The sequence below is a fragment of the Lingula anatina genome, chromosome 10 (genome assembly GCF_051362555.1).
Source record: "Lingula anatina isolate TDL-2025a chromosome 10, LinAna3.0, whole genome shotgun sequence".
Classification (NCBI taxonomy): domain Eukaryota; kingdom Metazoa; phylum Brachiopoda; class Lingulata; order Lingulida; family Lingulidae; genus Lingula; species Lingula anatina.
In genome coordinates, this window is record NC_141776.1 from 19,611,737 (window position 1) to 19,627,048 (window position 15,312).

Here is a 15,312-nt window from a genome sequence, read left to right on the forward strand (position 1 = left end):
TGTCCAATATGTAGTCGGGCTATCACAACAGTGACGCTTTTCCTAGATGGCATTAATATATTAATTTTAATACGGGTTTTATTTCTGAAAAAAAAATTTTGCTTTACATTACACAGAAGTTTTATAAATATTTTAAAAGAATACATGTACATACCATTTTAAAGCACATTCAAAACAAACTTAATTTTTTATTGGGAAACTTCAGTAAGGTATAGGTTGATAAAAACAAAAATTAAACGCTCCTTCACTCAATTTTTCTCACAATCCATGACGTTTAAATAATAAACAGTGAAATGACTGAAACAATATCACAATGTAAAGAACTAAGCCTAAACTACAACGGGTACACTGCACGAAGAGAGAAAGTCGTGATGACGCGCTTGCAACATGGTAAAGGCATAATCCCACTGGAGCTTTCCCTTGCCACTGGCTCTGTTGAAGACTGGGTGTCTGTCTGTTTTCTATAAAGTCAAGCTTTCTATTTTTACAGTATAGCCAGTCACTATTAATTTGACCACCAGCAATTGTGACAATGTAAAGGCTTACGATGACCAATTTCCCGGGGTCAACTTTTGCCTACCATTGCACAAGTCTGTCTGTCTGCCAGTCAAAGTGGTGTCATAACACCTTCACAATGTACGGGTATATATGTGGAGTAGACACATACACATAACCCGAGAGGTCATACTATGTTCCATATTAAAACAATTCCACACATGGTACCATAAAGATTAATTCTCTCTACTAAAAGTCATCTGGGCGATGGCACCGTTTTTTTAATGTTCTTGCTGAACACAATACTGATAAGTCCAAATAAACTGCCAGAGAAATATCTAGTGAAAGGAATTCTCTCTGTAGCCATGGTATATTCCACTCAGTGTCATAAGCAAGCCATACCATGGCCATGGCACGCAAGGTACCATGATGCTGCCATGTGAGTTACCATGGAGATGTCATACACAGTACCTTAAGGATGGCATACTTGTATCATGAATATGTTCTGTAGAGTGTTTTGGAGATGCAATTCACAGTACAATGAAGATGCCCTGTCAGTTACCATGGATCATGAGCATTCCCTGTAAGGAAGTGCCATACACAGCACCATGAAGATGTCCTGTTACCATGGATAAGCCATAAAGTTCCCACAGTGTTGGAGATGGCATGCAAGGTTCCATACACGGTACCATTACGATGTCCTATGTTACCATGGAGAAGCCGTAAAGTTACAATGAAGACGTCCTGTAAGTTACCAAGGGGATTCCATACACAGTATGTTGGAGATGCTATGCAAGGTCCCATACACGGTGCAATGAAGATATCTTATGTTACCATGGAGAAGCTATAAAGTTCCCACGAAGATGTCTTATAAGTTGCGATGGGGATTCCATACACAGTGTTGGCGATGCCATGTAAGGTGCTGTGTTGATGCCACACAGTCCAGTCCCACATCCAGTGAAGTGTGAGGCTGTGGACGAATTGCCAGTCTATTATCCAGATGGTCTTCATACTGGCAATGGCCCTGGAACACATGACATAACAGTAGTCTGTTAATCGTTTTACCTCTGGAGCTACAACCCATGTTAAATCTGGCCAGTGTCATATACATCCCAGCAGACAATCGACATTGATTCACCATTGAATCAATGTTAATTTTGGTGGATCAACGTTGAATCAACGTAAAATCAATGTCGTTTGCCTGCTGGGAAATAACTATATGCCAGTTTTTTCTTTTTTTAAATTACATCCAAATTACCACTTGTCCCAATTAATACATGTAATTCACCCCCCTGCCCGGTAATAACAGAGATAAAATCCTTTCAGCATTCCAAATTATATGCAATTGTTTCTTTCCTAAAAATCAACCCATTCCCCTATCACATTAAAGTGACAATTGTTTTAAAACATTGAAAATTCAATTCTACTTACAAATACAATACCTTCCAGGTGCAGAATTCTTCTGACCCCTAGAGCATGAAGAGTTCTTTTTCCCATGAAATCTGCCCTCAGAACTAACCTGGGCAGACAGCAGGTAATAATCCTAAAATTATTAAGATTTTAAATAAACTTTTGACATATTAAAAAACTTTATAATCTATGCAATGGCTTTTATTTTCAAAGTAGCTTTCTGTTTATCTGATAAGTTAAATTTAAAATTGCACATTATTAAAAAAAGTTACATCATTTTTTTAAAGTCATGGTTATCTGAGTCAATTTGCTACTAGTAGCACATGCAAGGTCAAGAAATCTGGGTTTATGAAATACCGAATTTTGTTTATAGAAAAAAAATGCATATATATATATATATATATATATATATATATATAAGAGCCATGAAATGGACATGTTACTGGCAAATTGCAGATGTTTGCACATACTCTTCTGCACATCAGGGTATGATATTTCTGGATTCCTCAACTACCCAGAGGTCATAAAAAATATAAAGCCAAATGTTTATCTTTACATACTGGTATTGTTCACCATGGGCAGTAGTACAGGTGTCCAAGAATGTACCTTTTATTCAAATTTTCCTTTTAACAAAATAAAATGAGTGCAAAAAACTTCAGTTTTACTTTTACATGTTAGCATTCTAGCAGAAAAAAAAACTTGGAAAATCATAGATGAATATCTTGAGATTTTAAAGGTTAAGTGTCATTTTTGGAGTTCAGAATAAAATATAAAAATATTTTGTGTCATTGGTTGTGCTTCATCTCTAGATGTCGTTTGCAAAATGGTTTAAAATACATTCTGTCAACACAAGTTATGTTCTGTTAACTTGGTCTTTTGTTAACTGGCTTGGTGAACATATCCAAGCTCATAAAAATCATGCATCTTTCCTCATGCTGCTCAGTGTTAGATGTGCTTTGTAAAGAGCAATTTTTCAGAGCACATTTTTTCTCTCAAAAGTGCTTTTTGTTTTGTTGAAGCAGATAATATATATCCTGAATATAAATATACCTGATCATTTTCTGTTCTCATGTGTGACTGTGCTTATTAAAAATTGTTACAAAAATGTTTGCAAATTGTCAAAACATAGTTTTTAAGTTTGAGATCATCTCAAACATCAACTAAATACCTGTCAATGCTTAGTACCACTCCAAGTGAAAATCACGTTTTTGAAAAGTTTGAACAACCATTTTCAAAAGACATTGATACCTTCCTGTGTGAATCTGTTGTCCTTGGATCTAGGGGTGTGGATAAGTTCTTCCTTATGCTTGCTACTGGCTCTGCTGGTGACTGGATGACTTTGCTTTCTGTCATGTTGACAAAATTTAAAACAAGTATTTGCTGAACATGGGAGAGGGGGGTGTGGGGAACTGTATTTGTCATCTGTAGAAAGATGTTTGTGATATGTCCAATCACAAACAGTTCTTTGATACATTGGTCCTCTTTCCTTTTTTATTTTCTTTTTGTAAAAATAACATCTTTTATGTGAGTTGGCTATTCAGTTTAAATATGCATTTTCAGATATCAATCTATCATTTTTATATTTGCAGGCCTTTGATAAATATCCAATGTAAAAACTTCTTTTTTTATGGGATTTAGTCAAAACCATTTTCATATATCATTTGACTTTTTTCAAGTTCTGTTCCCAGTTGTTCTGATGTACTGTTATCCCATTTTTGACTGACAACAGTTTGTATGTATGTGCACATGTTGGGGTTTGAAAATAAATTATGTTCTTAAATAAATTATATTAAAGATAATAATCTACACAATAGCCATTTATCTTCTTACTTTGGGAATATGGCAAGTGAACAGGGTAAATAATTTAATTACTAGTAGTGACAGGATTAAAAAAAAAATCTTTGCAGAATCATAGTTTTGTTGACAATGGTAATATGGTTTCTAGTCAATTGCTATCTTTATCTTTATATGCAGCTTGTGGGCAGCTGCAATCATTACAACATACTGAGAATTGCAGTCAAGTATGCAATCATAATTCAGCCATGTCATGGTGATAACAGTCATTTATTACACAATATCCTGGAAAATATATTTGATACAAAAAAGCAAGAAAAGTTGTAGTCATTCTGTACAAAAAACTTTCACCCATACACTGAGGGTAAAAGAAAACGAAATTGCGTTTGATAAAATCTTTTGTTTCAAGTTATAAAAACATCTCTGCTTGAGTTTATTGAAGTCTTCTCTGTAAGTGTTCTAATATGACTAGCTGTATAAAACTGTTAACAACAGGCTGGTTATTGACCCAAACCTGGAACAATGGTAGGAATTGGCACCAACATTCAATGAAATTAAAGCAAAATTTTAATTCTGGGCTGGATCAAAACATCCAATGAAATTGAAGCAAGTTATTATATGCTGGGCTGCTCTCTATGGCCATAATGATCATCAATGACCTTAAAAACATATTGGGAAAATTTTCTTGAAACATATTCACTGTTCTGGTGAATTGTTTGGTTATAAATTCAATATTCTTTTTAACATAGAGACAAGTGCCATTTTGCTTCCCTTGCAATGTTGTGAAAATTTGTACTCTTCCATGTGCAACAATGACGTTGAAATATCCATTGTTTAAGCTGATTTGATCACTGTTAAGTGTCCATGAGGTACACACATGTGACCATCACTTAGCAGAATTATGCTGTGGATCTTAAACACAACAACCTTTCAATCTTGGCACCTTGGTATACTGGGGCTCAGTCCAGAAAAAAAAAAAACAAAAATATAAAAAAAAAAACTTAGACTGAGAATTTGCTAGTTGATCATCAGAACATCAATTAAACACTTATTTTATGAAATATTGTTCCCTGTGGTGACATATTTAAAAACAACACATATAAAAAAAAAAAATACCAAAAACTAGAAAGTGTTATACATCATCTGGGTATATCCAAAGGCAAGCCTCCTGTGGCTAAGAGCCTCTACTTCAAATTTCAGAATGTGTATATCTACTGCTCTGCTTCTTCAACAACTGGCTTTCGTTTTGAAGTTTTACAACAATAACAATGAACTTTTCAGTGTTTTTTTTTTAAATCTTTGATAAGATTTTCATTTCTTTCAAGTGTTGTTGTTTTGTAGCAGTTTTCATTCCAGGAAGTGTTAATTTTTCTCTCAGCTGTAGAAACATCAGTGGACAACAAACTCCAACTCAAGTCTTTCACCTCATAGTGCCATAGTTAATGCCTCATTAAGCCTCCACCGCGGCCGAAACCCCCTCGGCCTCTGGGGGCACCCCCTCTAGAGGGGACACCCCTACTGGCACCACGTAACCCCCCACGACTGGGGTGCCCACCTTCCATTCTGCCTCTCTTTGCTGGGGGTCCATCACCGAATGCTGAGGATCTTCTGGGGGCCACCCCCTGCAAATAATCCCTGGAAGAGAGCCCCCCTTCTCTTTCTGGGGGGCCTCGTGAAGGGGGACCTCTAGTGGGAGGACCTCTTGAGGAGGGACCCCTGGTGGGGCGCCCCAGGGATGAAGACGGGGGTGGTCCGCGGGACATGGGGTCTCTGGATGACCCTGGCCCCCTTGAAGGGGCCCCATTCCCTGAGCTGTAGGGGTCTCTGGTCTGAAAAGCTGGCCTTGAGGAACCTGAGTGGACAGGGTGAAAATATAAAATAAAGCATAATGACAAGTTATAAACTGTGCGAGATAGGGCAGCCATATTGTTTGAAGTGTGATCTCCAGGATGGTGAAGGTGCGACGCCCATGTTGTATCAAATACACCCTTACGAATGACAATAATAATAATAATAATAATAATGATTTTTTAAGGCTGTGCCTCACATTTGTCCAACCTCATACTGGTGGTGGTGGTGCACCCTTTGTATTGTTCTGCCTACTGGCTGATTTTCAAGATCAAATAGGATAATAGGAGCACATGTTTGTTGAATACAACAACATGGAATAGCACAATATGATATGTCATTGCTGAAAAGGATAATGTGGTATGTTACTGTTACGTTGGATAATGTGGTTTGTCCTTGATAAACCTACAATGTGATATGCCATTGTTGAGAATACCATGTGTTTTGTCACTGTCAATGTTTTATGATATTGCAGAATAGGATGATGTGGTATTTTGTTATATAGAATGTGGTATACCATTGTTGAATACCACGTGTTTTGTCACTGTCAATGTGGTATGATATTGCAGAATAGGATGATGTGGTATTTTGTTATATAGAATGTGATATACCATTGTTGAATAGGATAAAATGTTGTGGTATGTGACTGCTGAATTGGATAATGAGGTGTTAATATTGAATAGCTTAACATGATCTATTATTGTTATAATGCATAATGGTGTACATTATTGTTATATATAGTTTGCTACTTAGGATAATGTGGTATGTCACTGTTGAATAGGATAATGTGATGTTATTGTTGAATAGGATAATGTGATGTTATTGTTGAATAGGATAATGGAGTACGTCACTTTGGCAAGCCATTGTAATCATGTAGAGTGGCTGTTAATATGCTTTAATGACTATGAAGGAATGTTCTGATGAATATGTGGTGCAGCATTGCTGAATGTATATTAATTCTTTGTTGCACTTTTTGTTCTTGTGGATTATTGTGTGAGTTAGGCTGCCTTTGAAAAGATCTGCATTTCTGAGTGACTTTTTAGATTGATATGTTATAAAACAAGTTGAGGGCAATAAAATGATAATAAAACAGGGAGTTTTGTTTCTGGAGAGAAGGCCAATGTTTGCCAATCCTCCTGACCAGACTGCTGAAAGCATTGGTCAATGCTGAAATGTAACTTACAGAAAGTCATAAATATATAAATATACACAAACAGCTAATAACAACGACATTTTCTCCTTCAAATTGCGTGACTAATTACTTGCCTTGCAGGACCATGAAAGTGTCCCTGTTTTCACGAGTGTGTGTGTGTGTGTGCGTGCGTGCGTGCACAAAAGAGGGCACATGCTTGTAAGAGTACAGAAGTTTGTTGTCTTTTGTTAATTTTAGTCCCCCGTTCCTGATGTTTCAGTGCTTGTGCTCATGTCTGCATGTTAATCAAGAACATGTACAAATCAAATTCTGGAACTCATCAGGTTAATTTCTGTGTTCAAGAAACTGACGTTGCAGTTTTGCCCCAAGACCTTTCATGGGGTATTTTCCTCGTCTTTGTTATCTTATCTTTAATATATATTTCATTTTATATTTTTAATTTACATTCTTGATTCTAATCGCACTGGATACCCAACACTAGAGGACTAAATTAGAACTGATATGCTTCTCCTCTTTGTCATAGGCCTTGTAAAGAGTGTCTGATGGTGACCCAATTAGTCACTAAAATATTTCTTTTAGGGTTGTCAAAGTCAGTGAAGTATATCGATTTGTATGACTTTGTACCCTGGGCTATCACTGAAAGGTGAAGCTGATCAGAAGTTATCTGTTTTCTCCTCCTGGTTGATGTTACATATGGATGCTGTTAAAATGAGAACCATCTGAGATGGTCCAAGTATCCTGACTTGGTGTCAGATAATCATGAGCAGGACTTGGAGAAGAGTTACGTCAGAAATAAAATAAAATGGCTGATATTATTTATCAGCATATTTTTCTGGTTGTTTTCTCTCAAGGTTTGACGAACAACAGTCTATTACACAATGGTATGAAATTGCTGTGTTTTGGGGGTCAGTTTTATATAACTGATGTTCTCTTAGATGACATTCCAAGCCCGCAAAAGCCTCACACTAAAAAGTTGACCCCAGCCCAAACTGATTGCAGCATGCTTTGAAGTCTCATATGATATAAAGCAGTTCTGACAGTCTCATGTAAGGCTATCTCGGATAATTGTCTTGTGTAAGGCTTTTTTCTAAACACATGTAGGATACAAAAATTATCTTTGCACTTACCAGAATCATAGCTTTCGTATTCATCTTCTTTATCTGTTAAGAAAAAATGAGTTCACTTACACATCACATTGTAGAATCCAGCATGATTATCTTTATACTTAGGAAAAAATTATGAAATAATAACATTATTTTTACCTTCAATATCCACATTCTCAATTACAAGTGATGCCTATTTGGAACTTAGTCTGCCATTGACATATTTTGAAACAAAATATTACAATTAGTTCAAGTTTTATAGTATTGGGTACTTTTTCAGTATTGACTTGACAATAATGTTATGAATCTGAAATGTTTTCCTGTCAATAAATTATCCTCCACTTCAGCATGTTCAATCTTTCTTACCATAACTGCTCCTTCCGTAACCGTCTAGAGATGGACGTGCGCGAGGAGCCTGCATGAGAGCTGTACGTTCTCCATATTGGTCTCTGGAAGATGCATACTCCCTGGAATATTATAGAACATCAATTATTGATCAATGTAAAAAAAAATAATAATAAAAATTCAGACAAAGTATTGTCAAAACACTGCACATTTCAGGGAAACATTTTTATGCAGCATGCAAGAATGTCTGTAAATGACCCCCAGAATGCCAGGATACACAAAATCCACAAAACAAATTCAGTTCTGACATAATCCACCAAACACAACCACTGCTAACAATATCAGTTGATATAATTACATGATATAATCCTAGGGAACATAATTACACTTGATATAACCACAACCAACAATATTGCATCTGATACAATCACTACTAACATTTCATCTTGATCACAGCTAACACAATCACCGCTAACACAATCAAAGCTGCCTTGTACCTACCTGGCACTGGCCCCATATTCCCTTGATCTGATACAATCAAACCTAACACAATCAAAGCTGCCTTGTACCTACCTGGCACTGGCCCCATATTCCCTTGAGCTTCCATTCTCATACTCCCTGGCGGCTCTGTACCCTCTAGCAGGTGGGGCAGCCTCGTAATCTTCCACATGCGCCTCCACGTACTCTCCACCAGCGACGTCATAATCACGAGAGCTTGGGATGACCCCTCTTGCACGGATTGAAGAAAAGTCACGACTGCTCTGTTCATATTCGCGTCCTTGTTCTGAGTATTCCCGAGCTGACGGTGGCAACATCTCTCTTCCTCTGGGTTGAGGCTCGCCTCTCCTTGTAGCTGGGTAGTCACGCCTACTCGTGGGGTACTCCTCCCTGGAGTAGTCGTCCCTGGGGATGGCGGTCCTCGCTCCCCGACCATAGTCCTGTGCCTTGTAGTCCAGATCCTGGATTCCTCTGCCATAGTCTCTGTAACACACAGAAATAATGTTCTCAGGAGATACCAGACATGCTGAAAACTTTTTTAAAGTAAACAAGCATCAGGTCCAATAGAAATGACAAATTAATTGAACTGAATGACTTTTTGTCAGTTTGACAGGGAGGGTGGGGGGTGGGGAGTTGGAGGGTGGGGGTGGGGAGTTGAAGGGGAGGGGGCAGACAATTTGGTCAAATATTTTCCAAAATGTACAGCTGATGTTACAAGGCAGTATATCTGACCTCTGCTCCCTGGAGGAGTACTCTCTGGCCTGTGGGGGCGGCGCTCTAGGTCTGGTCTGGCTCTCACTAACATAAGTGTCGTACGTCCCCCTGTGTGCCTCTCCGCCATAACTGTCCACCTCGCCATACAGCTCCTCTTGACTTACACGGGAATAACCTTGATGATTCGACCCAACAGAAAATAAATAATTTCACCAGACTCAAAGATGTATTAACAAATGGATTGCCTTCAACCCTGATCACAATAGCATTACCATATCAATTTAGTCTAAGAATTCAGATCTCACAACAAGCAAACTTGGTCAAAGCCAGTAAGCTTTTAGCCAACTGGCCTTTCAGGAAAACGGGGCCTAAATATCTACTGAATCAATGCAGAAATAGAGACCAGTAACTGGAAAAACTGAGATTTTGATATAAAACTGCATATTCTTTTTGCATCTTTTTCAAGTAGTATGACTCAAAATTTCAATTACTATTATTTCTATGAATTATCATAATAATTATTTTAAAAGTATTGGATATAAAACTTGCTCTTGTGGCAGCAACTATTTCAAGTAGTATGAAATATTTTTATTTCTATAAATAATCATAAGAATTATTTCAAAAGACTTTGATATAAAGATTTGCTCTAAGGCCAAAACTATTTCAATGGCAAGTACAGAAAGTTTCAATTGCTATTATTTCTATAAATAATCATAATAATTATTCCCAATGTTCTACCTCCTCTGCGCCCTCCGCTGGTGCCATGACTCTCTCTTCCAAAAGCCGCCCTTTCTCTCCCAAACGAAGCACGCTCTTGTCCAAAGGTATCGCCCTCTCTCGCAAACCCTGCACCCTCTCGACCAAATCCTCCACCGTCTCGCTCAAAGGAGCGTTCACCACTATCGGAAAAAGGGCCTCCCCGCCGTCCACGCCCCATCCCTCGTCCTGGGGGTCCTCCCCGTCCTCGGAAACCTCCTCCTCCGCCATTACCGTAGCCGTCACGACTGTAAAATAAAGCAGACTCTATGTAACTCGCCCAACTACCAAGAGATGGAACTTTTTCTTTAGCAATTTCCTTCATGACTTTGAACTTAAAACAATGCAAACTTCAATGCATAAATCAAAATATCTAACTTTAACATAGCTATAGTCAAACTGTCTTCATTTTTACGTCAGTCAGAAAGTAACTACCTAACAGCATAAATGAGTAAACAAAGAAATGTATAAAAAACTGCTTCAGAATCTGTGAAACGTAAATAAAATATCCCAAAATTTTTCTTCAGCCTTAGATGTAAAAAAAAATAATAATAATTCATGCCAGTAGTAAGTGGTTGTGGCACCACCCCCAACTTACCTGCCAGCAAATCCTCCCCTAGGGGGTCCACCACGCCCTCTCAGAGGTCTCATCCCCCGCTCAGACATCCCTCCGCGTCCCCTGGGGCCCTCAGACGGTTTGTTGGCCTGCTCACATTTGATCGTCTTTCCTTCCAATGTCTGGAAAATGAACAAATGCAATACATGACATGAAAAAATGGTCCTCTATGACCGCATTCACAACAGGTTGAGCCATGGCTCTACAAATCCGCGAATTAAATATGGCGGACGTACATGAAAAAAAAAAAAAACGCCTTATCTTTTAATAGTCTCTCCGCCTCCCAAACGCCTCCCTATGTGTCGTCCCAATGGAGCCAAGATTTAATGACTGTACCCTTGCAGGGACGACGCCTAGGGAGGCATGTGAGAGGCGGAGAGACTATTAAAAGATTAGGCGTTTTTTCTTTCATGTACGTCCGCCATATTTAGTTTGTGGATTTGTAGAGCCATGGCTCAACTCGTTGTGAATGCGGTCTATGCTAAATACCTTGAGTCCTTGACTAATTAGACTTCAAGCCTAGAGAGCAGGTTTTATAATAGAAATTAGGACCAAATCTTGGTGTTAATCTTCTGCCTAACATTTTCATCTACCTTCAATTAACATAAATCAGCAGTGGTTCAATTAAATGAGATATTATGCTGATATTACCAAAAGATAGAACTATAATTCTTATGTTTGACCTTTAAGACTCCCAGTTCCTTTACTTTTGGGTGATCCTTCCAAATTTATTTTATACATAAACATATACAACTTATAAACAAATATAAACATATAATCAGGTAAATTATCACCTTTCCATCCATAAGTTTGACAGCATCAATTCCATCTTGTGGATTCTCAAATGTCACAAATCCATAACCACGGGACTTTGATGTTTGTCTGTCTTTAATAAGTAGTACTGAAAAAGAAAGTGGATGGTATTGTAAGATGATCTCTACTACATCTGAAATTTGTTATATATAAATAAGTCAGTTTTTAAGATGGCCTCTGTAATATATAATGTCTGTTATAAACAGATAATCCTGCAGTTTGCTACAAAATGATTACTTTCAATCAATAATTTTAGATGTAGGATTTAATTAACCCCAGATTTAAAAAAGAAAATGTATAGACTGGTCTTTAGAAAATATAAGGACTAGTATGAAGATAACATGAAAAAAAAGAGAAATTAAAAATTGAGAGAGAGGAGTCAAATCCACAGCGCTTTAGCTTTAGCCGTATTTTTACGACCCCCTTAAAAAATACATGTAGACTCTATGTACTAACCTTCAGTTATTTTTCCAAATCTTGCAAAAGCTTTCTCAAGTTCTTGTTCTCCGTACACATCAGGCAAGCCTCCCACAAAAATCTTGCCGGGACGATCAGCTTCTTTTGACCCCATAGTGCTGACTGTTCACGCTAATAAATTTCATAAAAATGTATGTATACACATTATTCGGCATCAGTACCAGTGGAGTTAAGTTATCACTCGTGTCTGCTCAAAATTTTAAATGCCGGCTCGAAAACGGACAATAAAACGTTTCTAACAACAAAATATATAGCTCTAATGTATGTAAATATGAAAATCTCCAGTAGTAAACTCATAAAATATACAGAACACACAATATTTTCTGTAAAGAAGCACTAAATGCGTTTAGGACATACTACCTTTGTCTGCTTGATAAAAATGGCGCGTGGGTAGCAGTACCGCACTGAAGGTGTATATCTAGTTTTATTTGCAAATATGAAATTTAATTCAATACTCTTTATAACTTTATACGTTTTTATTTCAGTGATTCACTATATATTTGCTACATTTTGATATTGGAAAATTTGAAAATCATAGAAAAAATCTCAAGGAGAACTGCAGAGCGTTTGACTTCAGACTTGGAAAAGGGGCACGACAGGTCAAAAACTGGCGGAAACGGCACCACAGGCCACAAGAAATACTGATAAAATGGCAGCACAGGCCAGTTGCTGATAGGTTGCAGTTCAGATGCCACTTAGCACATTTGACCATTTAATTAGTAGCCCTGATAAATGATTAGTAAGTGCACGACTAGTACGTTACTTAGGCTCTCAGAGATTGCCGCGCCGGATGACCTGGGGACATAAATGAAATTATAGGCTTTGCTAATAATTTTGAAAAAAGAAATTAAATTATAATGACAATTGTTTGACTGTGTGTGACTGTGAAATGTTTGACGGTGAAAATAGACAAAATCACAACATGCCAAACCTTTATATACACTGTTCATTGTAAAAGTCTAATATGGCTCTATATACGTAAAACAAAATTACCAGTAGAGCCTAATAACAAATACTGATAATTTTATCTTTTGTATTTTTTGCAGATGATCCTGCATTAATAATGGGGCAGATCCAGATATATTTTCTGACAGTCTTCCAAATTATCTTTGCTGATCCATCCTCTTTTTTTTTTTTTTTTTTTTTTTTTTTTTTACCGTCTTCCAACAGACGATATTAGATAGGCCCTACCTGTCAACGTAAATTTGAAAATCTGACCATCTTCTGGAAGACCCAGAAAACAGCCTCAATCTGCCGCTGAGTATTGTCCCACACATCCACACATACAAGAGAAGACCAACATACTTAATTAACATCTTCAGCCAATAAGTCGGGCAAAGCAAAAAGAAGACCGAAGTGATGACATTAAATCGACCATCACCAGGGGCGGATTTAGGCCGTCTTCTGGGTCTTCCGGAAGACGGTCAGATTTTCAAGTTTACATTGACGGGTATCTGTTTTTTTCTGTCGGAAGACGGTCAGAAATGGAGGATGGATCAACAAAGATAATTTGGAAGACTGTCAGAAAATATCTCTGGATCCGCCCCTGATCACCGCCAGTTAAAGATGTATATTGGTCATCAGTACAATTCTTTAGACCCACAAAAGCTGGTCTAGGAGAAAAGTTACATAAAATGAATAAATATGCTGAAACCAGTTGTCCTAGTTACAATTTTATATAGTAGAGTGAAATCAGTGATGGCTTCTGTGAGAAAATACCGTAATACACCACCCCTCCCTCTCTTCTCTAGGATTAAAAAAAATACAATTTTTTCCCATTTACTTGTGCCCCACCACAAGTTTATAACATATAACTCCTTTTTACGCCACAAGACATGTTTCAATAGAGAAAGAAATTGCTCTGATTCATTAGACTGCACACAACAGGAAAATCTGGCCTTCCCCCTATACAATTCATTAAAATAATAAGTGACGGTGCCTCAAACCAAATAATAATATTTCACTCAACAAATATATGCATACAAGAGCTGGAAGGGAGAGAGGTTTGCTTACAACAATAAAAAAGAGGCAGTTACTTTTTTTTTGGCATGTGATAAGGAAAGGAGGCTTGGAGTGTTTTAACACTTAAAAATGGTCACTGGGAAAATCAAAGGAATGATAGGCAGAGAAAGACCGCCTGTCGGTTTTGTCAAGAGTTTAGGTCTATGGGTGGGTGTGTGCAGTGTGACAATTTTGGGATCATGTAAAGAAAGGGAGATGTGGAGGTCCATGACGGTCAATGTCCTACAAGGACAAGGTAATGAGAGAGAGAGAGATGAAGAGAGAGAGAGAGAGAGAGAGAGAGAGAGAGAGAGAGACTGAAGTAAATGGACGTATGCAGGTATCTAATACTTAGGTAGAATGCACCGAGAGGGGATCAATTCACTGTCTGTCACCAAGTATGAATAATAGACAGTGAACATCCAACATGTCAAAGATGTATCCGGACGTGGAAGCGTTGAACGTCATAAGTCTGTACTCCACAATCAGAAGCATCTGTTGCTACTGGTAGATGTTTAATACATCCCTGTGCACTTGTCAAGCTCTTGGAAAAGTTTCAATGTTTTACTGATTTCTTTGTATCACTGTATTCTTTTAGGCAAACGTTAGAATAATGTTTTCTTGTAGTTTGCTGGTGGTCTAACCGATATGTAACCCTGTGGTTAAATTGTCAAAACGTCCTGTGTTAGCTGGGAGAAGATTTCAAAATAGACCTAGCTTTGCTCCTCATGTTTGCCTAAAAGAATACAGCAAAATGGAGTGACGAAACTCGACGTTTGAGCAATCATTATTTCAGGCATATATATGTAGTACGTAGGCTACAGTTAAAATAAAGTCTTAAGTTTCCTCAGCATCAGTGTCGTGTGAAGCCTCCGCCGTTTATTGACAATAAGTTTCTTAAACTCTATCACTCCATTCAATTACTTTTCCGTGACAGTTTGTAATCTGTAAAATTGTAAATTGTGCCTGACGACCATCAGACAGCAGACGGTCATTAAAGATGTACCATCGCGGGGTATGTCATTTCTTTGACGTCACCAAAGCCTGCACCTAATAAACTTATGTACTTCCTTCTTTCTTCCAGTGAATAACCATGCTGTTGGTAGCACTAGGATAGACAATATGGCAGCCAAAGCTCTTGCTTTGTGATTATCAAGATTAGTATTAAAATGGCCCTTAAAATAATGTCTTAAAAGTAAAATGTATTTTTGTTTCAGAAATTTGCAGAGTACAGCAAATATGTAAATGCCAAAGCTTTTTTTTTTTGCAAGATAAATATATTTTCATGT

The 15,312-nt window shown here is 37.6% G+C and overlaps 2 protein-coding genes across 2 annotated transcripts; both read right to left on the minus strand.

Moving 5' to 3' along the window:
• Positions 1 to 60: 60 nt before the first annotated feature.
• LOC147759730 (uncharacterized) lies at positions 61 to 3,769 on the minus strand. Its single transcript, XM_086997281.1, has 3 exons — positions 3,154 to 3,769; positions 1,927 to 2,038; positions 61 to 1,519 (listed from the first exon to the last, which is right to left on the minus strand). The coding sequence occupies exons 1-3, from the start codon at positions 3,325 to 3,327 to the stop codon at positions 1,503 to 1,505; spliced, it is 303 nt and encodes a 100-aa protein (XP_086853407.1). The 5' UTR covers positions 3,328 to 3,769; the 3' UTR covers positions 61 to 1,502.
• Positions 3,770 to 3,950: 181 nt separating this feature from the next.
• On the minus strand, positions 3,951 to 12,453 carry LOC106151996 (uncharacterized). Its single transcript, XM_013525448.2, has 10 exons — positions 12,383 to 12,453; positions 12,002 to 12,133; positions 11,527 to 11,633; positions 10,715 to 10,854; positions 10,099 to 10,364; positions 9,379 to 9,535; positions 8,722 to 9,129; positions 8,170 to 8,270; positions 7,828 to 7,860; positions 3,951 to 5,551 (listed from the first exon to the last, which is right to left on the minus strand). The coding sequence occupies exons 2-10, from the start codon at positions 12,114 to 12,116 to the stop codon at positions 5,139 to 5,141; spliced, it is 1,740 nt and encodes a 579-aa protein (XP_013380902.2). The 5' UTR covers positions 12,117 to 12,133; positions 12,383 to 12,453; the 3' UTR covers positions 3,951 to 5,138.
• Between the last annotated feature and the right edge of the window lie 2,859 nt (positions 12,454 to 15,312).

What these genes read in the sequence shown, in the direction of transcription:
- LOC147759730 (XM_086997281.1), bottom strand. Translation starts at nt 3,327, where the DNA reads ATGACAAATACAGTTCCCCACACCCCCCTCTCCCATGTTCAGCAAATA. An exon ending in CAACAGATTCACACAGGAAG is followed by an intron (nt 2,039 to 3,153) that starts GTATCAATGTCT and finishes TAATAATTTTAG; the next exon opens with GATTATTACCTGCTGTCTGC.
- LOC106151996 (XM_013525448.2), bottom strand. Translation starts at nt 12,116, where the DNA reads ATGGGGTCAAAAGAAGCTGATCGTCCCGGCAAGATTTTTGTGGGAGGC. An exon ending in ATTTGGAAAAATAACTGAAG is followed by an intron (nt 11,634 to 12,001) that starts GTTAGTACATAG and finishes TTTCTTTTTCAG; the next exon opens with TACTACTTATTAAAGACAGA. An exon ending in CAGCGGAGGGCGCAGAGGAG is followed by an intron (nt 9,536 to 10,098) that starts GTAGAACATTGG and finishes CGAATCATCAAG; the next exon opens with GTTATTCCCGTGTAAGTCAA.